We start from the raw sequence: 27,374 nt of genomic DNA, 5'->3' as shown, positions 1-27,374 counted from the left end.
ATTTACTTACTTGAACTTACTTGAATACTCTTTCATGACAGATTGCAAATATTTCAGTTGTTAGTGGTAGTTGAAAACTTATATATGAATATAATATATATATATATATATATAATTCAGAGTGGTTTGATGTAAAATGCTCCATTATAGAGAAAGCTAGAAAGTCTGCATTGTTTAAAGTGGTGGTGATAGGAACCAGACATCTGAAGCCTTTAATGTCTAAAATGTTACCTCACAGAACACAAATAGATGAAATGGCTACAAATCTATGACTTTATAATAGTTTTAAAATAAAATACATTTTCTTAAATCAATATACAAAAGAGCACCTAAAGAATGTACTTTTTAAGATTCACCACTGTGTTGTCATTATGAGCATTTCATGTAAAAACTAACTGGTCATTTTAGAGAGTATGTAAAATGGCAATATTAGCCATTATTATTTACAATTACCACCACTGTGAAGTAAGCTGAGCTGATACATTTCTCTATAGTGTGCAATCAAACCACACAGAATGACTTTGTTTATATTTCAGTGGTTGGGTTATGTAGATTTTTAAAAAAATCCCTTTAAGTCGCTTCATTAGCCAAAGAAGCCGCAGTTCAAAGAATGTGGTTATCCCCTTAATGAATAGTCACAAACGCCACAAATAGTAATGTGGATTTCAGCGTACAGTGAGTAAGCAATCATTGTTGTCATTTTATTGTCATTTACTCTAGTTTTTCAGCCACCCCCCCCCACACACACAAACACCAAGACCTAGATTTGGGTTCACAGACCAAACAAGTGGCCGACATACACATATGTTTAGACACGCACACCTGCACATTGACTGTCTACCCACGGCATGGTCACCTCATCCCAAACAAGCCCCTGCAAATCCACCTCGCCCAGTCTAACTGGCAGGTCGATGGACGTTTTCTGACAAATCTATTTGGGGCAAATTGTCAGTGAGAAACTTCCGCCTGAGCTGGCCCGGACAAAACTGGCTGTTGGACGGACTAAATCCTACTGCAGGAGGGTCGGGACAATGGGCCGTGAATGTGTTGATGTGCTGGCAGTGGCTTGGGCCTGACAATGGCCGGATTAATTGGTCCCTTGGCTGACTGATTTGAGATGGCTTCACTCGGGTCCTCTCCACGGGGAGCCCCATTGTCCTGCTCCTGATTCCCACTTTTCACAAACTCCAAACAAAAGTCAATTTCTTTCTCAAGGGGGTTTGGGAGAAGAGGAGAAATATCGGGCCATCGTGTTTCGGCTTCAGGGAGAGGTGACTCAAAAAGAGGGCTCCCTTTTCTTTCTTTCGTCTTAGTTTTTTTAAATGGGTGACTTAACTCTCTCTCTTGCTTGCTCTTACTCTCTTTCTGTGTACCTCTTTCTCTTTAAGTCACAGTGCTCCTCCTGGTTCTAACTTGCCTGGTCATGTGTATAGAGGACACTGGAGAGGCTTTAGAGGAGAGCCAGTGGCTTGGTATTATGTAGTGTGTGCCGCCATGGCACCTGTTGAGAGAGCTGAGCTGAAGAGCCTACTCATTAATATTAAAATATCAGAGATGCCATCATGTTGCTGCGCTGAAATCGGTCTGATGTCGCCACACAGGACTCCCCAGGGACTGTGCTCTCTCGCTTTCCAGTCACCCACCTCCAACCCCCCCAACATTTCTCTTGCCCTCCTCCTTTTTCTCCTGCCCTCTCATTATCATTCTCTTCTTTGAAAGGCCTCGTTAACAAATTATGACAGCTGGCTAGAGAAGCTTTGGCCGTTCACACCATTTAGACAAACAGGTTGGGGGCTCAAAGTGACCAGACTTCGTTTTTACCCTGACATTCAACTTCATTCTGTGTGTTTGCCACGGCTTATTGATCTTCTCAGGTGACAGTTCATGAATGGAACGGTCCAGAGAAATGATGCGCCTGCCAAGAGTTATCTAATCACGTTATGATTATGATAATCCTGATATAATAGCGATATGATGCAGTGCTTGAGATTCACCACCTTTCACTCTCCACTGACGCTTTCTGTTACCAGTCTAAAATCCACCACTTTGGCTACATGGGTCCAGCACTTAAGCGGCGAATGGATGCCGTAGATTACAATCAGAGTGAAGGTGTTCATGCAATCAGGCAGAGGAAATTGAAATGATCCATATACAGTACTGTGCCAAAGTCAGAGCCCACTCTTTTTTATTTATTTAACCCCTTAACAGCAAACTTGTATAACCTAAGAAAAGCTCCATTAGTTTGCAGTAAAGTGCCTGTGGTTACAGAATACTAAGCATTTGTATGAAATAAATCTGGATTGTTAAGGAGTTAATTTTCTGACAAAACAGCCATTAAGTACAATTATTTGTACAGGAAGTACAAGAAAACTAGGTGAAAAAAGCAGGAGTTCAAAAATGTATTAAAAGATACAGACAAAATGGGACTCCTAACAACTATGTAAGATATCAGTCTGAAAGGATGTGTAGCTGTCAACAAGCCCTCACTGAGGAAAGGAAATAATAAAAATTGTAAAGCTGCTGGTGTTATCAGAACAATGGACTGACCGCCCCAGTGTCCAGATCTCAGCATCAACACTGAATGTGTTTGGGATCACTTGGATCAAGAGAAAATGCAACCTCTAAGACTGAACATTGGAGCTGTGGAAAAATATTCCTGCAGATATCTATGCAAAACTGCAAGAAAGTTTCCTGAAAAGAATGGAAGCTATAAAAAACAAAGCGTGAACACATTAATTGCTGAAAAAATGTTATCATATTTAGTTATTCTGTGTGTTAGTCTGTGCAATATTATGTTAAACGTATTTTGCTGCTGTCCAAAAAGTATCTCTGTTTTAATTTTTTACTTCATTTAAACACAGCAGCTGTCCTTTATATTGTGTGAAAGTTTTGTGATGAATGGACCAATAGAAATGCTTCAAAACTGCTTGGAAAGAATTTTCTTTATATTACTTTACATTAACGTAAACAACACTTTTGATGTTTTGGAGTTTTCTGAGAATATATTTTCTGCTTTTTTCCTGATCCCGAAAAACAGATAACATGTACTTATTGGCCGTTCTGACTATTTGAAATTTACCAGTGGCGTCTGACTTTTCCACTGTATGTTCTATAAAAAATGGCTATGAATATAAAGTCAGCTTAATACAAAGATGCCTTTACAGCTTTGATCTCTGTAGGTTAAACTAATGCGAACAATCAGTAGTAAATAACAGTATAAATTTTAATAAAAATTTGCTCCAGTATTTCCAGTGAAACACCCTGCGAATGCTGGATTAAGTTTTCTCTTACTTTAATCATCATACTTAAAGATGGGCAATATGGCAAAATGGAATATCATGACACTTCAGGAGGTTTTATATCAATGCATGTGTTACAATGTTTATTTTTCTGACATCTGTTAAATTAGAACAGGCAAAGTAATGGCACATTTTTAAAAAAGTATCAAAAACTATAAATCCAATTACTTGTATACAACACTTCATACACTGTCCAGTAAAGCAGGACTAATTATGCTCTCTTTTTCATCAGTCATGCGGTTGGAAAGTATGATATCCACAATATTATCAGATTGTTGCATATTGTGATGTAATTTATCATGATAATGATAAATATTGTCACATTGCTAAACTTGACATACACTTCCAAATATTTATATGTAGAAACACATGAAAATAGAACAGTCACATGAAGAGTATATCAGATTAAGCATCTGATGAGGCTCTTAAACTGTATGTACCCAACTGTAAACCCAGGAGGCAAAGAGTTGATCAAACTTTTCAAATCTTAGTTGTAATTAATCAAACTCCAAGAAAGCACTCCTTGTATAATCGCGGTCCTTCTTTTTTGCACGGCCCCTCTGTGACCTGTCCACGAGGGTCAAAGGTTCGGAGTCACAGCTCTCGACAGCATAACTAATATCACTCATCTCAAAGACTTGGAAAGCATTTTTTACTCACACAACATTGCAACAGATTTTATGTAAATAACCATGTTTCACAGAATATTATGTACATAAATTTGTTTAAACTTTTATTCGTTGTTACTTGATCATCATCTTGCCTGTCACATTCTGCATGGCCACCCACCCCCTCTGGATTTTCATCCCAATTATCATGGTTCACATGTACCAGTTATGGAAATGAGGGTTATATAATGAACTTAACAGACTGGATGTAACAGTGTGCAGTTGAGCTGTTTTTCAAAGTTCGGTTTCTCTGCAATGTTGTTGGCTTTGTGACTGATTGACGAACTACATGTGAATACAAGGGCTGCGATGCAATGCAAATGTCTAAAGTAATTGTTTCTTGTGCAAATGGCTTAAATTTTTTTGTGGGATGAATGGTGAATGGCACAGTTATGACTGTGTGACGTTGGCCTTTCTGACTGTGGGAAGATCACACCCCACTCATTAAGTGAGGAAGCTTCATTTTTTTGGGATCAGCCTGGGGGGGCGGATAGCAAGGGGTGGGGAAGCTGGGGGGGCGGGGGGGGGTTGGGGGTAGGTGTTACTGAGGGATTCCATTGTTTCCCAAAAGAACATTTTGTGTTGTTATGCTCCTTTTGCATGGCTGGTCTGTTGTTTGTTATCTAAGTGGATTAATAATATGTTGCATTTGTCTCAAATCGTTGACCTGACCGAGTCGGATTTCTTGAGCACTGGATTGGGACTGGGTGGACACATCTTGGCTAGGTTGTATAATTGGAAGGGGAAAGGAGATGTGGGATCTAATAAGTGTCACTTCCTTTACAGTAGCAACTTTTAAGTTCTGTTTTCCTCGCAGGGGAAGTGATAATCACACAGTTGCCAGACAGCACTCCGACTTTTTCCTTTTCTTTTCCCATACCCAAATTCCCTCAAAAGGTTCAAACACAAATGGTACACAGAAGCCTGGCCCTTGCCCTTCACTCCTCGGACCCCAAACTATCATTCATAACCTTTCTGCATGGCTCTGAAATAAAGGAAGAGGAGAAGAGAGGAGAGAAGAGGAGAGGAGAGAGGGAGGGGACGGGAGGACTGCGGGGAGGACCATGAACGCTTATTTAAAAAGACTTCCTTTATTGGACCATGTGCAGGCAGTTCACTCACAAAGGCCTTAAATAGGATATTTTCTGTTCCCTATAGTCGCTCTCCCTTTTAAGTGCCGAAGCGAAAAAAGTAAGTTTACAACTCCTCGCACAATGGAGCTCTTCACTCTCAGGTTGCTGAGACCCAGGCTGACCTGGGAAAGTTAATTAGGAGGCCAACAATGAGGGAGCCCGAGCAAAATACCTCGCCTCTCCTCCAGCCAAAGATGTCATCCATTAATTAGGCAAATCTTTAAGGTGGGCTTATTGAATTTACAGAAAGGCCGCAGTTTGGGCGGGCTACGTTTTTTTGATCAGGCCCTCGCCCCAAACAATGCCTTCTCCTGGTTCAGGAAAGAGGGAGGGGACTGGCGGAGAAGAGGAGGACGAGAAAGAGAAGGAGGGGAAGAAAGGAGAGGGAGAGAAAGAAACGTATTGGTTGCAGAGCAGCCAGCCTCAATGGGAGTGATGGGGAGATTCACAGGGGGGTTTTTTACAAGGCTGGGTGGGTAGGTGGTGGTGGTGGTGGTGGTGGGGTGCTCATGCTTCAACGATGATGTCATGCAAAGGCAACCTGGGGCCTTGGGAAGAGAAGGAAAGGAGGGGGCAGTCTCCAGCCATGGAGGCCACTCAAAGTTAACATTGCTGCATCTGGGCCAAAGCCTTTTCTGTAGAGGACCCCTTGCTTCACACACACACACACACACACACACACACACACATTCACACACATACATCCTTCTTTCTCAGAACTCTCACCTCGCTTCTGTTTTTTACCAAGCATCATTAGTGCACTTTGGAAAAAGTCACAAGCTTGCATGTCTAGCTGATTGCAATGAGTAGGCCTAATGCATTGCTTGATCATCACAGCGTATTCTTAATTAGGTCTCAGGTTTCTTATAACCTGCGCTATTTTGGGGAAAGATTATGTGTTTAATATTAAACATTAGGTACTATTTAATTCAAATTCAAAATATAACAATTCTTACCACCAACATGACCACATTAATCTCTAGAGCAAGGTCTTCTGATTTAACAACTGGGAAAACTGGGATGATGCAATTTGAAGCGGGTAGGAAAAATTCCAACTGCCTTGAGGTGGGCGATTAAATGTGGGTTGTTGGAAATGTTGAAATACAAAAGCAAGCCAGATAGTTAGCAATAATGCTGGAAATCCTAATATCACATGAGTATTATTAGCCTCTTTAACAGTGACCATGATATCAGTCAGTATGCATGCTGGATATTGTAGTGAGAAAACACTGATGGACGAAAACACTGAAAAGACACATAATCCTGAATTCTGTTAGACTAATGAGGCTGAGGGATGATGTACTACAGAATAACACATAACATGACAAATAATATGTTAAATGCTAGTTTAGCCTGGAATGCCCCTTTAAAGAATTTTATATATTGACAGATACTGATGCTCCATATAGATTTTAATTTCCTTATTATGGTTCATAGATTCAAGATGACCACTTAAGAATCTCATGCAGAGACAGAAAATAATATTTATTTATTTATAATATAAATTAAAGTTGTGGTTCCGTAAAAGCTACTGTTTTTAGTTTTTTAGTTCACTGTTTGTTCTGCTCTGGGCCTTCAGAAGATACTTACCCGCTCAGTCTTCTTTAACGCTCTTTTCTCCAGTGATGTGCTGTGTCTTTTTTTCCTGCTCTTTGCCCACTTTATTCACAGTCTGATCAAGCACTTTCAGTTCCAGGCCTAGCAGCATTAAATACAGTCTTTAGTCATGCTTCAGACTTTTAGCTGGACTCATTCTTGAATACGAAAAGTTCATCACTGGTGTGCTCCATTCTTGGGTTTCCTCTTTGAACAGCATACTCATTTTAGTAGTGTCAGCATACCAGCTTTTTGTATTTGTCAGGCCTGTAGTTATTACCATATGTTCCAAGGCATATTTGAGGCCTTTGACCTATTTTAAAAATATTCCACAAAAAAAGGACTTTTATTAGTGGCTTTCTCCAAAATAACGCTTTCTTCAGCTGCCTACACCTCTATGTAGTTCTGGGGACAAACTAACTTTATCTTACTTGTGTCCTTGTCAAAATGCACTATTAACTACAATGTATTCTCATCATTAATTGCGTAATTTTTCATTGTTTCACTTCTGAGGATTGAAGGTTTTTTTAGTGATGCCATAGTAGGTAAAGATGCTAAATTAAACCAAAATATATCCCTGAAAATTTGATAGGTATATAGGCTTAAAGTGTCGCTCTTTGGCCAAAGTGAATGAGATTTATTTATTGCTCCATAGGCATATTTATTTTTTACTTATAAATGCACTCTGTATGTATCTAAATTGTGCATGTTTGGCTTTCTGGCCAAACCCATCAGGCTCGTCACCAACCTTCTTCGAAGCTGACTCTTATGTAGGCAGCCAGTAAGCTGTGTAAGGCTTTGAGTTGGGTGGTTGACAGGAAAAGGGGGGGTATCTTTCTGCCCGCCCTTTTGACATGACCAGTCTTTGTGCACAGAAGCTCCTACCCTTGAAGACGAAGTCCCCCCCCAAACCTTTTCTCCTCCTGAGTCCACTCTGCTTATAGGGCACCAGCTCCCCCTGCAATGCCCTCCCCCCTCCCCGGGAGCCTAATCGGAGGGGCGGGTCTATGTGTTTTGTTGCTGTTCAAAAACAATCACTCTTCGGCCCATTACAGTTGCTGCACGTCCTCCTTTAATTGGTGTAACGCGCAGAGGAATGAAAGCGAGGGCGGCCCGCGAGGAGAAGGAGAGCCGTCTCGCACTAAACTGCACTCAAGGGCCAAAAAAAAAAAAAGTTCAGAGTTGGCCACTAACAAGGAGGCACAGGGGGGGTCTTTCTTTCAACGATATCACGCAAAAAAAAAGCCCAACTCAGTGTTTGGCCCTATAAGTGTTTGCTGCTCTTCTCATTTGTAAACAAGACCAAAATGACTTGGGTTGCGATACTGAGAAAATAATTTCTACCCTCAAGCCTTTTATTATTATTGGAGTTTCAGTGAACTGAGGGCCCGTCCTACACTTTTCTTGTGTTTCTGGTTATTTTTGCTTTATTATTATTTTTATATTATTTTTGTATTACAGAATGCTCCTTTACAGATGTTTATGTACTGACAGATATTGATACTCCACATGGATTCTAATTACTAACAGGCTGTTGTTGCTGTGCCTGTAAGACTGATAGGTATAAATGTCTGATTGGCTGCCCTGTATTGCACCTCATGTAGAACACAGTCTGGGCTGAAACACTCAGTATAACTTCAGTGTGAAGGGGCAGGGCTTAACTGCTATAGGCTGAACAGATGTATATATGTAAATGCATAGCTTTTGGTGATATCAGAAAAAGCAATGCATTTAAAGTGGACTGTTTTTCAGCTTAGTTTTCATTTAAGGACTGTATGAACAATGTATACCTATTTCATCACACTATGAATTCTAAAATTGTGTTATTATAATTGTGTTATAGAGTAGACCATTAGGCACACTGTGAGATATTTTAAAACTGTTTACTGGTGTATATGCCCATGTCCAGGAAATACTGGACATGGGCTTGTTCATTTACAAAAGTAATTTTTGGTGGAAAATGAAAAAATTGGGCCTATGACAAATATGTTCCTATATAACCATACAATATATTGTCTTACATCACCTGCGGTGCATAATACCTGAAGTCACCATGTTGCTGTTTAAGAGTCAGTCAGTCTCTCTCTCCCTCCCTCTGTGTCTGTCCAGACCAGTGGAGGTTGTCAGTCGGGCTTTATGTCCAGTCCGCTGGAGCTGAAAGAAGTCAGCATCGTGCCTTGTTATGAAACGAGCCGTGTGCGCGTCCCGTTTTGGGCCAGGACGATTTTGGGGGAAAGGGGTGGGGGGCAGCAGCGAAGAAGTCAAAGCCGCCTTTGTGCCGCCCTCGCCGGCTGCGCGTTTGGTAATTATCCTGTCTGTATTTGGAGACTGTGGAACCCAGAGCCAAGCGGCCCGACGAGATTGGAGCACAACACCGTCAACAACGATTAACTTCTCCACCAAGCACAGGGAGGGACATCAATCGCACAACGCTACTGGTTGGTTGGACACATGGGCTCTACTTTATTGAAAACATCTCTGAAACAGAACTGCTAGAAACGGTACTCTCTTAAAAATAGAGGATGCTAACTGGTACTTGGCTTAGAAGTACAGTTCTGAAAACTTTTAATTGGTCTAGAAACTTTGCGTTATTGAGAGAACTTTAAACTTTCTAAAAAGGTTCTTCATACATATAAATCTCATTCACAAAAAATAGTCCCTAATGAACCATCCACTGAACAGTTCTTAATGGAACCTTTAAAAGAACCACAAAGGAATCTTTTCTCTATGGCATAGATGCTCCTTGCATGTTTTTTTTTTAAAGCAAAATTCCTAAATCAGAAGCCAGTCTACTTCTTTTTTCCCTCTTCTTTTTCATACAGCCATGCCTGACAAGAGCGGAGCACAACATGTCAACAACAATTAACTTCTCCACCAAGCACAGGAACATCAATCATGCTAGTGGCTGGTTGGGCTCTAATTGACTGAAAATATCTCTGAAATGAAATGGAAATGGTAGTACTGTTCTAAAAATGTTTAATTGGTCAAGAACCTTCATATTATTGAGAGAGTTTTTAAACTTTAAAAAGGTTCTTCACACATGCACATTTCATTTAGAAAAAAATGGTTCCTTAATTAACCATCCATTTAAAATTTTCCACAACCCTGTTTCCAAAAAAGTGAAACTGAGAAATGTTGCTGTCTTTTGAAAAATACATAATAATTTTAAATGTAATGCCAGTTACATGTTCCAGGAACTTTGCAAGTTCTCCCACTTAGAAATCATGGAGGGGTCTGAAATTTTCATCTTAGGTGCATGTCCACTGTGTGAGACATAATCTAAAAAAAAAATCCGGAAATCACAATGTATGATTTTTTAAATAATTTATTTGTGTGTTACTTCTGCAAATAAGTATTTGAACATCTGTAAATCAGCAAAAATTCTGGCCCTCAAAGACCTGTTATTCCGCCTCTAAAAAGTCCATCTCCACTCCACTTATTATTCTAAATTAGAAGCACCTCTTTGAGGTCGTTAGCTGCATAAAGACACCTGTCCACCCCACACAATCAGTAAGACTCCAACTACTAATGTTGGGCATGTTTACCACTGTGTTCCATCGCCTCTTCTTTTATCAATACTCTGTAAGCATTTGGGAAGTGAGGAGACCAATTTCTGTAGTTTTAAAAGTGAAATGTTTCCTGCTTGGTATAGGATTTCAGCTGCTCAACAGCTTACAGTCTCCTTTGTTATATGTTTTATTTCATTATGTGCCAAATCTTTCCAGTGGGTGACAGGTCTGGACTGCAGACAGGCCAGTTTACCACTTTAACACTTTTTACTATACTCTTTTACTATGCTGCATGTAATATATGCAGAATGTGGCTTGGCATTGTCTTGCCGAAATGAACAAGGCCTTCCCAGAAAATGACATCGTCTGGGTGCCAGCAAATGTTGCCAGTATTAATGGTGCCTTCACAGATGTGCAGGTCACCCATGCCGTGTGCACTAATACAGCCCTGTGATAACTGAACTGTGCTAACAACAAGCCAGGTGGTCTTTAGCCTGGAGATGCTTTAAGTGATATTATGTAGATGGTAAAATAACCAAGTTGTTTGCTATTATACAGTGAGGAAAATAAATATTTGAACACCCTGCGACTTTGCAAGTTCTCCCACTTAGAAATCATGGAGGGGTCTGAAATTTTCATCTTAGGTGCATGTCCACTGTGTGAGACATAATCTAAAAAAAAAATCCGGAAATCACAATGTATGATTTTTTAAATAATTTATTTGTGTGTTACTTCTGCAAATAAGTATTTGAACATCTGTAAATCAGCAAAAATTCTGGCCCTCAAAGACCTGTTATTCCGCCTCTAAAAAGTCCATCTCCACTCCACTTATTATTCTAAATTAGAAGCACCTCTTTGAGGTCGTTAGCTGCATAAAGACACCTGTCCACCCCACACAATCAGTAAGACTCCAACTACTAACATGGCTAAGACCAAAGAGCTGTCCAAAGACACCAGAGACAAAATTGTAGACCTCCACAAGGCTGGAAAGGGCTACGGGGCAATTGCCAAGCAGCTAAACATGACTGTCAATCTCCTTCGGACTCCATGCAAGATCTCACCTCGTGGCGTATCAATGATCTTAAGAAAGGTGAGGAATCAGCCCACAACTACACGGGAGGAACTGGTCAATGACCTGAAGAGAGCTGGCACCATTGTTTCCAAGGTTACTGTGGGTAATACACTAAGACGTCATAGTTTAAAGTCATGCATGGCATGGAAGGTTCCCCTGCTTAAATCAGCACACGTCCAGGCCCGTCTTAAGTTTGCCCATGACCATTTGGATGATCCAGAGCAGTCATAGGAGAAAGTTCTGTGGTCAGATGAGACCAAAATAGAACTTTTTGGTCTTAATTCCACTCGCCGTGTTTGGAGGACAAAGAATGATGAGTACCATCCCAAAAACACCATCCCTACTGTGAAGCGTGGGGGAGGAAGCATCATGCTTTGGAGGTGTTTTTCTGCACATGGGACAGGACAACTGCACTGTATTAAGGAGAGGATGACCGGGGCCATATATTGCGAGATTTTGGGGAACAACCTCCTTCCCTCAGTTAGAGCACTGAAGATGGGTCGTTCCCAACATGACAATGACCCAAAGCACACAGCCAGGATAACCAAGGAGCCTAGCCAGTCTCCAGGCCTAAACCCTATAGAAAATCTTTGGAGGGAGCTCAAACTCCATGTTTCTCAGCAACAGCCCAGAAACCTGGCTGATCTGGAGAAGATCTGTGTGGAGGAATGGGCCAAAATCCCTTCTGCAGTGTGTGCAAACCTGGTGAAAAACTACAGGAAACAATTGACCTCTGTAATTGCAAACAAAGGCTACTGTACCAAATATTAACATTGATTTTCACAGGTACTTAGTTTACTTAGTTACAAGTACTTATTTGCAGCAGTAACACACAAATAAATTATTAAAAAATCATACATTGTGATTTCCAGATTTTTTTTTTAGATTATGTCTCTCTCAGTGGACGTGCACCTAAGATGAAAATTTCAGACCCCTCCATGATTTCTAAGTGGGATTGCTTGCAAAGTCGCAGCGTGTTCAAATACTTATTTTCCTCACTGTATGTCAAAAAATGTAATAGAATTATATAGAATTATATAGAGTATGAGCAATAGAATTGCTCAGAAATGAGTGCTGTCAGCACTGCACTGTCCTGTCTGTTTACTGTGTCTAATATCTGTTTTATTTATTGAATTTATTGTATTGTTTCTAGTCACTTTTTTACAGTAAACAGTCATTTCTATCATAATAGCTACAGAGCCTAATGGAGTGGGGCGTCCTGATATTCCTGGCCCAAACAGTAAAGTTGCAGGGTAGTTCATTAGCTCACAAGACTCTCTTGGAAGGCTTTTTGGAGAGGTCTACTCATTGGAAAGTGAGATAGCGATTTCTCTTGCCTGGCTCTGCTTTCGGAGAGCAGCATGAGGCCTGAGTTTCAGCAACTGTCATTCCCATTTTTTGGGCCACTTTTTTTAGGCCGCCGCTGGCGGGGGAAGTCAGGACTAATCTCTGGAAGGGAGAAAAGCAATGCAACAATAACTAAGTCGAGCGTAAAAAATGAAAACGAAATCTCTATTATCAGCTCCAGCATTTCCCAGCGACCATGGGGGGAAAATCGGGCTAGTTTGTCATTCGAGTCAGACTCCCGGGGGCTGTAGGGGTGGGATGGGATGGAGTGTAGGTGGAGGGGGTCACACCAGGCTGGTAGTCTCACACGATGTAGAGGGCAATAATATTTCGGCAAATGGGGGCCTCGCATTTGCAAAGTCCTCCCACCCCACCCCGTCACATCCCGCCGTAAGCATTAAATGCAGCCTGACTTTATGTTGTATAGGCAGCCCAGAACAAGAAAAGGAGCACGGCTCTCCCATAAAAGAAGGCGGTTTTGGGGGATTAGGGACGGCCCGGAGGATGGAGAATAACTCCTGCATAACTTTACAGCTCCTCTGGCCCGTTGCTTAAAGGAGCCAAGTTTAGTGAGGGAAAGCAGCTTTTAGTTAACCCTTAATGCGCACACCCGGCCACAACTTAGGCTCATTAATCCACACATGTAGCTATAACAATTAAGCAAAAACCCTCCACTTTACAACTTGTTTTGTATATTTTGTTTTTGTCAGTGAAAATGTGCTTTAAGCAGTTGTATGATGTGCCTATTGTTGTTGAATGGTTAAAGAATTATATGTTATTAATTCAGCTGGATTGGTGTTATGGGACATCAGGTAATTTGTCATGAATTTAATTTAGAATTTACAGTTTTCCTACTATTTATTATTATAATTATAATTGTAATTAACAGCCTTTATTTATAAAGAATATACAAAAGAACGTCAGCTGTAATTAAAAGAATCTTAAAGTGGCCCCTATAATCTGATGTCCAGAAAGTCTGGATCCACTCTAAAATTCAACAATGCACCAATGCTAGACTCAGGTTTGCAGTGCAGTATTCAATCTTTATGTGATGTGTTTACTACTACAGTGTTAGATTTTCTCTTAAAGTGATATATTCACTATTACAATGTTGCATTCATGCTTACAGTGAGGAATTCAGACTTACACAAGTTAATCCACTCTTACAGTGTTGGATCCATTGTTTCAGTGATGAATTCACTTCTAACTTGATGTGTCCACTATTTCAGTTTACAATGGTTTTATTCTTACCATGATGTGTTCACTTTAACAGTGTTGGATTCACTCTTAACATGATGTTTTTACTATAACAGTGTTGCTATTACTCCTAAAGTAATGTACTAACCAATTTATTGTAAGAATCACTCTTACAGTTCACTGTTACTGTGCTGGATTTACTCTCAAGGTGACATGTTCACTCTTACAGTATTCACTCTTAACATGATGTGTTCACTCTTACAATGATGCATTCATTCTTACAGTATTACAGTAGTAGATTCACTCTTACAGTGATTGATTCTTTCTCTCTTACTCTGATTATATTCACATGAATTCACGTGAATTCACAATTCACACTGATTGTGTTTATTTGTGTCCAGTTAAACCTAACATGAACGCCACAGATGTCAGTTCATCACTGGTGTTTTTCTGTCAGTGTTTTAATGTTTTGTTCATTTCTGATGTTTCACAAAATTCACAGATCTCACACAAAAATGAAACCCCAAATACACAGTCAGTGGACAAAACAAACACACAAACAAATAAACAAACACAGACACTTAAAAAATCACTCATCCATCAACTGGTGACCCATATCCACCTTGTCTTTACTACCGCATGACTACACACAAATAAGGGAGGTAAAGAAAGGACATTTCACTCTGGAAGGTTTAGATTACTGCACCCAAATAGGACAAGAAAAGTTTCCATAATTTTTTTTTTACTTGAACATTCCTAATCAAGTGTAAGTACGTAAGTAGGAGGGTTATGCTTGTTGCACTTTAAAAGAATGAAACGTCTAGCAACCTGCATCACAAAGGCTACAAAATCTGACTGGCAAGCAGGCAGTTGAGCGGATTCAAGTAGTACTCCAAAGATCGCTGTGAGAGGAGACTGACACATGAATTGACCCAGGACATCCAGGATATCTGGACACAGTTTGAGTGTTATAGCTCACATTAAACTGTAAATCAACGTAATCACAAAGACATACCATAGGTCTCTCAATGAGATTACTGGAGTAAAAAATAATCCAAAAAGAATCCGTGGGAACTGATTTAAAATTGTACTTCAAAATGGTAGTTTCTTTGTCCCTAGTTGTGCATTCTCGAGAGCAAAGCTTAATTCACTCATTTTGATATTGGGTTTAATCAATGGCAGTGTTACTTTGCTCATCATCTCTTTGCAGAAGAGCTCTCCAGTTGAAGGAGAGCAATCAAATGCAGTCCTGGAAGAGCCTTTATGATTATTCCTTCCTATAGAAATTGCTTTAGTAATCTATTGCATTTTGCCTTGTAAGATATACACCTGCACCAGTGGTAGTGGCAAACTGGCAGTTTTATGTAAGCCATGCAAGGCCTCCAGGAAACTAGAGAGCATTTGGATTTTGGACTGAGCCCGCCACAATCACCAAGATGACTTTGGCCATCCGTTAGAGTTTTTCACATTAACTGAGCTGTTCTGGAGAGCTAAAGCCACAATCCAGCACACAAAAAATACAGCGCACTGACACCCAAGCTGCAGCTCCCTTCAGAATAGGGCTTAATGCGAGGCATCCTGCATCCCCCCCGCTTTCCATTAGCTCTGATGACTGCGGGATTGCCGCGGCCTGCAAGTTATCAAGAGGCACTAATTTCGCATTAAAGACCATTGACTGCGATGCCTTGATTTGAGGGTTTGGGACAATTACCACAATCAGAACCGGAGCCCAAGATCGTTTACCTTGACTCCGTAATTATTTTCTCGTGGCCGTGTACGCTTGCATGGTCGAAAAATTGCATGGTGTCAAAAAAAGTGCTGGGCAGCAGAGATGAGAGGAGAGAGAGAGAGAGAGAGAGAGAGAGAGAGAGAGAGAGAGAGAGAGAGAGAGAGAGAGAGAGAGAGAGAGAGAGGGAAGCTCTGGGCCATTAGAAAACCTTGAGTTTGAAGCAGCCTCATTCTGTTTGATAGGGAGGGGGCAAAAGCATTGTGGGAAATATTGTAGGGGATCCCCACTAGAAGTGCGTGTGAGTGGAGTCGTGCAGACTCAGTGTGTGCACATATAGCGTGGCGACCCCAGTCATTTCTAATGTTCCAGCTGTGCGCTGAGAAGCAGAGGGGCCTATTCAAGGCCTAATACCCCCCTCCATGTGAAGTCCCCTCTCACCCCACCACCAGGCCTGAGACGAGCCAGGCTAACAGTTTTAGAAGACAGTAGCACCCCTACAACACCATGACCACCACCATCACTGCCATTATCACCACCAGACAGTAGTTCAGATCAAACTGCTGTAGCTGTGATGAAATAAAAACAGAAGCAGACAGTAATTTCCAAAATACTTAGAAAAAACAGGCTAAATTCAATAGTGTGCTACAGAATTATTTGCAGCATCTATCAGCATAATCTGCCAGACTCTATTCTTCTCTTTAAAACGCATTAGCAAACACAAGCCGATCTAAGTGGTGTCACCAAAAATGACTTTACTTTCAACGTTATGAACTAAATATTAAAGAGAAAAGCAGAACTAAGTACATTCCTTTCTTCACAAATATATTTGTGCAGAAGTAAATCAAATATTCAGAAGAAAAATGTTATGAGTTAATGTAACTAGCTACCTAAATATAGAAAAGATGGGATATTATGAAATGTAGTATATCTCAAGCATGAATGCTGCTGCTTTGTGCTAACAGTAGTGTCCCACACTGTGACTTTGCAGTGAACATTTTGGTTTGTAGGCACAAACAACATCTTGCATGACATGAGATTGTGCTGTTATAGAAAAAAATGTCTATTGTTTCCTTTATGGCTGAGCAAGCATTCCTTTATGTATAAAAATTGCAATTTTCAATTTGATGCAATTTTCAAATAGCAAGATCTTCAATTTCATTTATTCCTACTCTGTACAACATTACATTTTAAAAGAAAATTTAACCTTATAACTCACCAGTCTGTCACACTACATGCATCATCAAAGCCTTAAGCTTAAAAAATGGATGCGCCTTGGAGCTTCATTTATAGATAGAATTGCTTTTTTTAATTGCAGTTTTGTTTCTTTTATGCTTTTTATGCTGCATGTAAATTTTTTCGTGTTTTTCATTGAAATGGCACATAAAAAAACAAAAATCAAAGATAGAAACAGCTCAAAGTAAAAAGAAAGAGGCAAAGGGTAAGCACTTTAATTAAAGGGCAATAGCACCAATTTTAAAAAATTTTCTGTAAACATCAGTGACTGAGATATTAATCTTTCAGAGAGGTTTGATGTGAAATATTTAATTGTGCACATCACCCATGTATTACACATTACACAACTATCTACTAATGTGGCACTTATCAGGCAGCATATTCATAACCATTTCATGTAATAACTATCTGTGTGGAATCTATTAGAGGCACTTCAGATGTCTGGTCCTGAGAAATCATGCATTGTGAAACACAGATCTGCTCAATGTTACCTGTGAAGCATGACATACACTCACCGGCCACTTTATTAGGTACAATTGTCTGTTAACACAAATAGCTAATCAGCCAATCACATGGTCGCAATCAATGCATTTAGACTTGTAGATGTGGTCAAGACAACTTGCTGAAGTGCAGACTGAGCATAAGAATGGGTTCAGCCAAAAGGTTCAGCCCTAGTGGGTTTTTTTTTTTTTTATTTAGTGCACCTTGGTTTTCCATTATATGGCATTCTCATCTTCCATCAAAATAAATTCGATTTTTTTTTTTTCAAATTTTTGTGCAATTCATCACAGGGACAAAGTCATTCAGATCACTTTTATGTGAAACAGTTCAGTGAAAATTTATCAACTCACATTGTTTTACAGTGGTGTGATGCTGGTTGAAAGCAATGGTCACAATGTCTACTAGTGCAATATAGTAATTTCATTTACAATCCCATTTCCAAAAAAATTGGGACGCTGTGCAGAATGTAAAAGAAAATTGGATGCAATGATGCAAAGCACGTAAAGCATATTTTTAAAGCTAAATAATACAAAGACAACCTATCAAATGTTGAAACTATGAAATTTAATTGTTTTTTAAAGGTATATGCCCATATTGAGTTTGAACTTCCAAAAAAGTTGGAAAGTGGGCATGTTTACCACTGTGCTGCATCACCTAGTCTTTTAACAACTCTGTAAGCATTTGGGAACTGAGGAAACCAACTGCTGTAATTTCAAAAGTGAAATGTTTTCTCAATCTTGCTTGACATTGGATTTCAGCTGTTCAACAATCTGGGGTCTCCTTTGTCATGTTTTTCATTTTATATTGTAACAAATGTTTTCATTAGGTGAAAGGTCTGGACTGCAGGCCAATTTAGCGCCCAGACTCTTTTAATATGGAACAATGCAATTGTAATACATGTAGAATGTGGTTTTACATTGTCTTGCTGAAATAATCAAGGCCTTCCTTGTAAAAGATGTCATTTGGATGGAAGCATATGTTGCCAAAACATGTACTGTTCTGTACTGTTCAACATTAATGGTGCTTTCACAGATGTGCACATCACCCATGTTTTGCTGGCATCAAAGTCAAAATGCACGTATATTTTTCAAAAAACAATATTTCTCAGTTTCAACATTTGATATGTTGTCTTCGTGCTATTTTCTAACCTATATATGCTATGCTATTTTCTGACCTATTTATGCCATGCTAAGCTTAGGTAGCTATTTTATGAAGTTATTGGTTGTTGGAAACAGTGCTCTACTCTAACGGCTTACTTGCATAATAAAATAAGCAGCCAGGCAGACAGACAGAATGATAGACAGACAGTCATTACATGCAGTCTTTACACTGCAAACTTAAATTAGTTGACTTTACCTGAAAAAAAAAAATATGCAAACTTATTGCCTTGAAAACAATAAAAAGTAAAGTTACTTAACAGGTTTAAGCTTAAATAACTTTATATATGACTTTTTATTTTTGAGTGTTCCATTTCTGCAGCATGTAAGTTCAACTCAAACAGTCCAATCATTTTGAATGGTTTCCTGGTTACCTAGATTTGTATTGGTAATTTTAACCAAATAATTAAGTAAACAAACAAAAAAATGTGCAGTTATCAAACACTCACATGCAATAGGTGTACGCTTTTAATCTACATGTAAATATCATTGTGTGACATAATTCAAACAGTCTAGATTCCTAAACGAAATAAACTACTGCAATAATTTCATATTGTTTTTTTCACCTTCCGTTCAAACAGAAGAGACTGTACGACAAGTCAGCACGTGCCTCACTGTCACTGAGTGACTTCTCGCGAGAGTTCATCATGTGATCGGCGCGAAGTAGGAGAAAGACAACAGGAAGACGTGTGCGCAGACGGGAACAGAGGAACAGACCCCTGAAGTTTTACCGGCCAAAAATGGGAGGTTTTACTCTCTGTGGTCGTATGTTATGTTGGCTTTTGTGGGGCAGCCCGCTCGCGCTTATCGGGCCGTTGAATCTGTCCGTCCTCGCCGCCGAGGCGAGCCAAACGAAGCCTCCGTCATTTCTGTTTTTACCGGAGAAAGCGTTGGACGGATTGGGGTATTTTTCTTCTCTCAGTCTGGCCGCTAAATTTCCAGAGGATTTGGAGATTACTGAAGACTGTCTCAAGCTGCTTCTTGTCTTTGGTCAGCGATATGTGGACCTCGTGAGCTGCTTGGTCTCCTCAGCTCGCCCTGTCGAGGTCTGTCAGAACTGTTATGGGGCTTACAGCAGCTTTAATGAAACATACTCCAATATAACCTCCGATACGGTGAGTTCTTACTTACAATGGTGAGAAAAGGCAGCGCTGTTGATTGTACTCGGTAGAAGGATTCATTAAAAGCCTAGGCGAGTTTTTTTTTTAAAACACACACACACACACACACACACACACACACACACACACACACACACTTACTCCCCCCAGCCTGGGTCACATGTATGATATCCCGTGATTGTGGTCAGCGCATCACTCCTGGAATTTTTTAGCAGTCTGTTGTTCACAAGAAAACACGAATCTCTGACTCTCTCCTAGGGACAGCTTTAAATCTGGATGGAGTGTTGCCCTGTCAGTTGTTATCCTCTGAAGGGGAGTTTAAACGATTATCATAGTTATAATTTTAAGAATTTTAGTACAAGAACCTTCTGACTTAAATTGCTGCACAATAGTGACGATAAGAATCAGGACTCAGGGATCAGAATGCTTCACTGCAAAAATTCTATATCTGTTTAAACTGAATTACATTTAAAAATGTTTTTGCCAAAATCTCAGCAATGTTTCAGGCACTGTTTTTGTAACTATTTCTGTGAGAGCAATGTACTTTAAGAGCAGTGGTCTCCAACCCTGGTCCTGGACATCTGGCTACCTTCCTGTCACACTCCCAACTACAATCTGCCACACATGCTCCAGCTGACTAATGTCTTCAGAAGGTCTTGATTGGCTGGATCAGATGCTTTGGTGCAGGGGTACACAACTGGAGGTGCCCAGCACAGCTTGCAGGGTTCCCTACTCAAACACATCTCTTAACCTGGAAATGAACAGATGGGTGCATTCAGGTGTGTATGAGTAGGTAAATCACCAAACTGTGCTGGACACCAACCCTCCAGTAGTGGACTTGTGTCCCCCTGCTTTAGTGTTTAGTAAGGAGGAGACAGCATTTTAGATCACATGTGTCGGGTTCCAGCCTTTGCAGGCCAAAACACTGCAGACCTCAGCACGCTGCCTCATTAAACACACCTGATTCAGCTCATCAGCTAATTAGCAAGGGCTTCATGAATTGAATTCAGAGTGTTAGAAGAGGATAAACGCTAATCTCTGCAGCACTTTGGCCTGATAGGTAGGAAAGTAGATGTTCAGGAGGAGGGTTGGTGACCATGGTTTTAAAGGCATTTTTGGACATCTAGTTTCTGTCATCACCAATTGTGAGCTATTCTGAAACCACCACTGGTCATTTTGTTCACATCTTGGCAATTTAATTATAGAGAAGTTGTGAAACATTCCCCTTTAAGGGAAGTGAAATGGAATTCCCCCTTTAAAGGAAGTTATGGGATTATTGGGCAATATAGCTGTAAGCATATTTGTTAGCTATCCATCATGTTTTACTGATAGACTGTGATGTCCAGGACATCAGCTTTATAGTTGTTACTGCTTCTGACACATACTGTGTTATCTTCTCTCTTCACAGATGGGGCCCAAAAACGACAGTTGCCAGGAGAGCTTGATGCACTCTGATAGGTTAATGTTGCTGTACAGACTTTACAGCAGTTTACAAACCATCTGGGGATCAGCTGAATGCACCTGTGTGTACATTAAGCACTTGTTGATTTATCCAAGAAAACTTAATCTTCATCACTGACACACAGCACAGGTTTTGGTTTTGAAGTAAAGCAATGATACCCATCTCAGAAACAGGAAGAAAATCTAGCTGTGTTTTAGGCATCATATGTCTGTTGGTTCATATGAAATAATGAATAATTCTTATGTCTCCTAAGGCCACTTTAAGCTTAAGTGCTAGATTGTAAGGTTATCGAACATGTAATGTGAAATGAATGCATGTTGTTTTGAGGCTTATTCACTGTTTTGGTTGGGTACTGACGTTAAGAACGATTGAACTGTGACACTCTTGTTTTTATGTCCATCAGCTTGTCTGACCAAAGATCACAAAGGTCTGCTGAACAGTACCCTTAACTTCATATCCAGCCAGAATTCTACCCTGAGCTGCTTTGAAAAATACAAGGTAACAAAAGTTGCGTTGGGCCACGATAATAATGTTATATATGGAATAGTATATAATACATATTTTATTGAAGAGTAATATGGATAGAAGATGTCAGTGTAAGTCTTCTGTGGTCTCTAAAATGTGTTTTTGTGTATGTGTTCAAACAGGGGAACCACAGTGAGCTGTGCACAGAATGTAAGGTCACTTACAAAAGGCTTAATGAACTCTACAGTAACTTGGAGAAAAACGGGTCTCTCTGTATTGATATAGAAGATGCGGTGAGTAATAGTGCTGACTACTCATATAACAGTTCCTGTTATAGTTTGTGTGTGCAGAAATATATGATCACCTTTTCACACCTTGTGAAAGCACATGTCACATGAAACTATGAAAGCAGCCCAAGTGTTGGCAAAAATCTCAACAATGTTTCAGGCAGTGTATTTGTAACTATTTAATTTAAAAACTTTCTGTGAGGGAGCTTTTAGAGCAGTGGTTTCCAACCTTGGTCATGGACATCTACCTTCCTATTGGAGTCATTTCCAACTACAGTCTGTCACACCTGCTCCAGCTAATAATCATTATGAATAAAACATATAGAATTTATGGTTTGGTTCAGTGGTCAGTTTTTAATAGCAAATGAAATGACTTTGCATTGTACTCACGACTCCTGGTTCCAGAGACCACCACCTGTGTCCAAAAAAAACAAAACACACAAGTCATAGGTTTCTCTAGAGATCAGGCAAAAATTACTTTGTTTGCATCTCGGCTATTAAACTGAATTATCCAGAACAATTGAATTTTAAGAATTTAGAGTATTTTTGACCCAAACATTGACATCAATGAGTACATGAATCAAGTTATGAAGCTACTAGAGCTACCAATTCTTACAATGAATTATCTCTGTATGGGAGCCTTAAAGGGCCAAATATATAACTTTAGTTCAGATACGGAACCTCTTGCTTATATGAAGAACGTCTGCATGCTAAAGATGTAAAACATCAAGATTTTTGATAACACAGTCGAAATCTGCTGCCCCATGGGTGACCAGCTTCTAGTTGTAATGGCCAGAGAGGAGAAGTGATTTGATAATTATTTATTCTCTTTCTGGAATGTTGTGTGAGAGAGGGATTGGCTGAGTGGTTATAACTTTTCATTAAATAGTGCATTGAATAGGAGCTGGGACTGAGATAAAGATGGGCAGCAGTACGTACATGACAGATGTTTATTTTATTTACAAAATGATTGAACAATCATTACACAACTAAACCTTTACCAAATGTTTTATTTGTGACTGTTTTAGTAGTGACAGTCTTCGCTAGTTTAAAGCATGACTCAAAAGCACTAGACAGTTCATGAATACAAAGATACTTTCTCTAGATAGACAAAGCGCTTCTTGTAAGTCGTTCTGGATAAGAGCATCTGCTAAATGCTGTAAATGTAAATGAATACAACATTTTCAAAAAGGCAATTTTTCCATAGAGAAAAGACCAGGACTTCCTTATTGGGGACACCAACTACAAAGTGATCAAGTTTTCGGAGGCCTATTTATGAGTAATAGATATATTAGATATACTAAATATACTATTTTACAGTAATTTATAAAGACCATAATGTTTGTATTTTATGTAATATGTATGTAAATTTTATGTAATTTGAGAGGAAGAGAGTTTGATTAAATGCTTATAAACCTCTAGACTCCATACAAAGGTGTACAGCAGTAGGCAGCATTCTTACAATCCTTTGGTTTGTCACACCTTCTAGATGAATGTGACACGGCGTTTGTGGAGCAAGAACTTTGACTGCACGGTTAAACGTGAAGAGCTGGTGCCAGTGATTGCTGTGTCCAGTTTTATGCTCTTCCTCCCAGTCATCTTCTACTTGAGCAACTTCCTGCACTCGGAACAAAAGAAACGCAAGCTCATACACCGTGAGTAACTCGCTTCGCCAGACCTATTGTCTATCCTACAGGGAGGGAGGAGAGGGCAGAGGTGTCATACTCTGTTAATGAAGGGAGGGGGGGGTGCAATTATGTATACAGTAGAGTAACAAATGTATTGAGAGTGACTGTATTCTCCCCCTGAAAAAAAATGTCTGGTGGGTTTATTTATCTGTAAATGGACAAATTAAGCTTCTCCAGAGCTGTATTGCTGCATTTAGGCTTAGTTGGTCAAATAACATGTTATGTTGATTCTGAGTGATAATACATTCATGCATATTCTACAGGGAACACACTTCTGCACATTTTAATGCATACAAACTGTTTATTTGCTGAGTTTAAAATATTGGGAGAAAAATAAAACATGGCCTGTGGAAATGTTAGAGCATGTTTCACTTTTTTCCAGTGTGTCAAACTTGTGCAATAAAATTGGCAGAAGAGTGATATATTTAGGACACATCTCTGTAGATGGTGTATTAACCTTTAAAATTAACATTTAAGAAATCAACAAAGCATGTAATTTGACTGAGGCATTACATTTTTTTGCTTATAACTGTAAATGCGCTTTGTCTGGATTGTTGTATGTGCCATAAATTAGAAGTAGGAAAGATGAAAATTACATTAAGATTTCTAAAAAGAGAAAAACAAATGTAGCCCATATTGATTTGTACATAGTAACATGTATTTGTACAATTCATGAACCTTGTAGGTGGACTTAGCTGAATGAAGCTCAGTTTGGAATATTTGCATGCTACAGTACTGTGCAAAAATCATTTGTTAATTACCAGTCAAATGGCCATTAAGTACAAGTTTTTCATTTTTTTCAGTAAACATTTCTAAGGAGATTAGATCACATAATCCACTTGCATGAGGAAGAGGAATGTCCAAAATACTAAGTGTAAAAAAAACAGGACTTTTTTTTAAAGTTATGTGCTGTTAAATGCTCTTTGATTATAAAGATGCAAAAAATTGCATTTAAAAAATGGGTAGGTTAACTTTGGCTGGTCCTCCATCATTTGGAAGTCTTTTTTAAAACCACAAAATTATTCTGCAATACTGTTAAAAGGCAGAGACCATTTTTCATTGCAAAACAACCCTTGAGGTGTTCATTTTTCAGGATATAATTTGGCAGTGACATGATAATCCACTTCCATAGGGAAGAGAGTAAGTGAAGTTAAAATGTTTGTAGAGAAAATGGGACTCCTGGAAAGAATAGAAACTGTCATAAAGGCAAAGGGTGAACTCACTACATAATTTATTTTTATTGATTTATTATATATACTGGTCATGGCTTCTATGTAACATTCTGTTAAACATATGTTTTTTGCTTGGTATCAAGATACTGAAAAATGAATGTGTAATTATGGCTATTTTCATTGTAATTAAGTAAATGAAATGTTGGTCTCTGACTTGAACACTGTACTGTACATTCTGTCCTTAGGCGTAAACCAGCAACACAGTACATGTTGCTAGCTTGGTTTAGTTTAGAGTTTAGTAAGATCTTGTTGTCCAACATTAAAAACCGGAGAATGAACATTATAGGCCATAAGTTCTTATAAATCACATCCCAATCTGATTGTTCTCATTAATTCAACTGTTCTACAGCCAAGAGAGCCAAGTCCAACCACAGCCTGATGAATATCCAGGACAAGTTCAGCTGAACAGAGAGGGGAAAAGAAGAAAACGATGGTCTTCCAGTGTCCTTTCCCGCCAAGTCAACAAGCATTTCCTGGATGTGAGATGAATGGACAGCTCACATCATAGGGATGGACTTAAACATCTTCTGTATCTGATTGACTTGAAGAAAACTGCTTAGTAATAGCTAAATGTGGCATATATTTTTGAAGATTTGATTTTCTTTCACTAATTCTTCTGATGCTCTTACTTCACTGTCTTTTGTGATCAAAAACTATTTTGGATTGTTTGTGGCAATAGATTATGATGACTACTGTGTCAGTGGAGGTCTTAAGGATTTGTGGCTTGTGATTTGAGAGAGGGAGAGCTGACCACAGCTGTAAGTGAGCCTGGTTGGTGGTTGTTGTCCCACTGCAACCAAAAGAACGTTTTTATTCCTCCTAACAGCTTTCATTATTTATTTCCTTCAGGTATGGTGGGGTACTCATACATATAACACAGCAACGGTACTGCAGCAAGCACTTGATGTCCATTAGTGAAGGACCCATTAATAAATATGTGGTGCAAGGTCAAAGGTGCATGCATGGAGTGAGGAGGAAAAAGCAATGTCTGAAATGAAAGGAGAATGCACTCCACAAGAAGCTAAAGAACTATACAGGTCACGTGCTGCTTTGGCCAGGGCTTTTTTTCCCCCTTTTTGTACAGGAAAGTAACCCTCTCTACCCTCTTTGCTGCTAATGCGTTGTGAAGTAACTGTGTGGTCATGATGCAGCAGCCTGACTGGTTATTTGAGAGGGGATAGATGAGATGTGTAATATTTAAAGGAACAAGTTAGTTTCACTGTGTTATATTTGTGATTTTGTGCCTTCCCCAGATCTAACATTTCAGAGCTATTTTTGCAGATCAATGAGTTTTCCAAATGCAAATATTGTAAATCTATTGAGTGACAGACTGTTTACTTTGTAGTCCACATTCTCCACACAAATGAATCTCTGTGCTTTTCATTTTGATGCTGTGACAAATGAGGCTTAATTACTGCAACAATGGCATAAAGGATCATTTGAATAACTTAGGATGTTTGGTATAATTTCTTCAAAACTTTGGACTAATTGGAAATGCATATTATCATTTCTCTGAGTTTTGTCCTTGGTGTAGTTGAAAAGCCACCTCTTGTTAATAGGAGGCTGTTGTTTTCCGGTTACGTGGCCTTTCTTTGGACTGCTTTCCTCCCCGTCATTAGCAACTAATCTAAATGTAGGATAAAGTTACTTGGCGGAAAAATCTCAACACATCCGTTTAAGCTGCCTTGGCTTTTTGGTCTTATGGAGTGGAGCCACTGCCTATCACACTGGCCTTTAAGCGCATTGTGCCTGATTTGTTGAATCATATGATTGCGTAGTGCCTGTGAGGGGAGACCTAGATGGAAAACAACCTTTTCATATGCGTTAAGCTCACGGCATAGTGAGAATGACAGCTTTTATTCCTGTAAGCCGTGTGCCTTTCTTTGCTCCTATACGCAATCTGGGTTGGGGGCTGAAAGTCATTATTCCTGACTTGAGCCGAGCGTGTATCAAGGAGGCCAATCGCATGTCCACGTGACCAAGAAACTGGTGTAAAAGCTGAAATACCTAGGCAAAGTCCAACCTTGCCTGACAAGACCCTTAGAGAGGATGACGGAAGCAGGAGGGAATATGAGCTTATCCCTCCATCACGCTTTACCCTGGTTAGAATCAGAGCAGTGACTTTGGACCTTAAGTAATGAGCGCATTATGAAATGCCCTGAGCTCTTAACTGAGCAGGTACTTAGGCCTCAAATAAATGCAAGCCTGCAGTCAATCCTGGAGGTTCTAAACAAGACTTTCCACAAGCATTATTTGTTTTTGTCATTTTAAAATAATTTTTTAGTAAATTAGTGCCTTAATATTAAGAATAGCAAAATGAGCCAAGATGGTGCAACTCCAAACCAAGCTTCCCTTTAAAGGGACCAAGTCCCTTTAATGCCCTTCTAGCCTGCATCTATGCCTCTTAATTTTAGTCCCAAGGAACTTTGATTGGCCTTGACTATGAACAGAAGTCCTTGGGAAGTAACTTTATTTCTGAAATGTAATCCCAGGCCTGCTCTGTAACCTGATTCAGTGTTCTATTCCCCTCCTTCCTGTATGTTGCCATTTTTGTTTTCTGCCAGAAAACTTCGGAGGATATTTATGATAATGCGTTAGAACAATCCTATGGACTACATTGTATTAAAAATGCTAAGACTTCTGGAACTCCTGTTTACGGTTATTCAGGGAGTTATGTA

General features: G+C 39.5%; 1 protein-coding gene across 3 annotated transcripts; it reads left to right on the top strand.

Moving 5' to 3' along the window:
* The first annotated feature begins 19,070 nt into the window (after positions 1-19,070).
* On the top strand, positions 19,071-26,147 carry ostm1 (osteoclastogenesis associated transmembrane protein 1). Of its 3 annotated transcripts, none has more exons than XM_017712971.2 (6): positions 19,071-19,556; positions 20,971-21,085; positions 21,428-21,522; positions 21,672-21,782; positions 23,266-23,431; positions 25,046-26,147. In XM_017712971.2, the coding sequence occupies exons 1-6, from the start codon at positions 19,182-19,184 to the stop codon at positions 25,099-25,101; spliced, it is 918 nt and encodes a 305-aa protein (XP_017568460.2). In that variant the 5' UTR covers positions 19,071-19,181; the 3' UTR covers positions 25,102-26,147. The 3 variants fall into 3 exon arrangements, with proteins under 3 accessions (XP_017568460.2, XP_017568462.1, XP_017568461.1); XM_017712973.2 differs by lacking the exon at positions 19,071-19,556 and adding an exon at positions 20,627-20,707; XM_017712972.2 differs by lacking the exon at positions 19,071-19,556 and adding an exon at positions 20,736-20,853.
* Positions 26,148-27,374: the final 1,227 nt, after the last annotated feature.

The sequence above is a fragment of the Pygocentrus nattereri genome, chromosome 4 (assembly GCF_015220715.1).
Source record: "Pygocentrus nattereri isolate fPygNat1 chromosome 4, fPygNat1.pri, whole genome shotgun sequence".
Classification (NCBI taxonomy): domain Eukaryota; kingdom Metazoa; phylum Chordata; class Actinopteri; order Characiformes; family Serrasalmidae; genus Pygocentrus; species Pygocentrus nattereri.
Note: the sequence above shows the minus strand (reverse complement) of the source record. Positions and strands in the feature narration are given on the sequence as shown.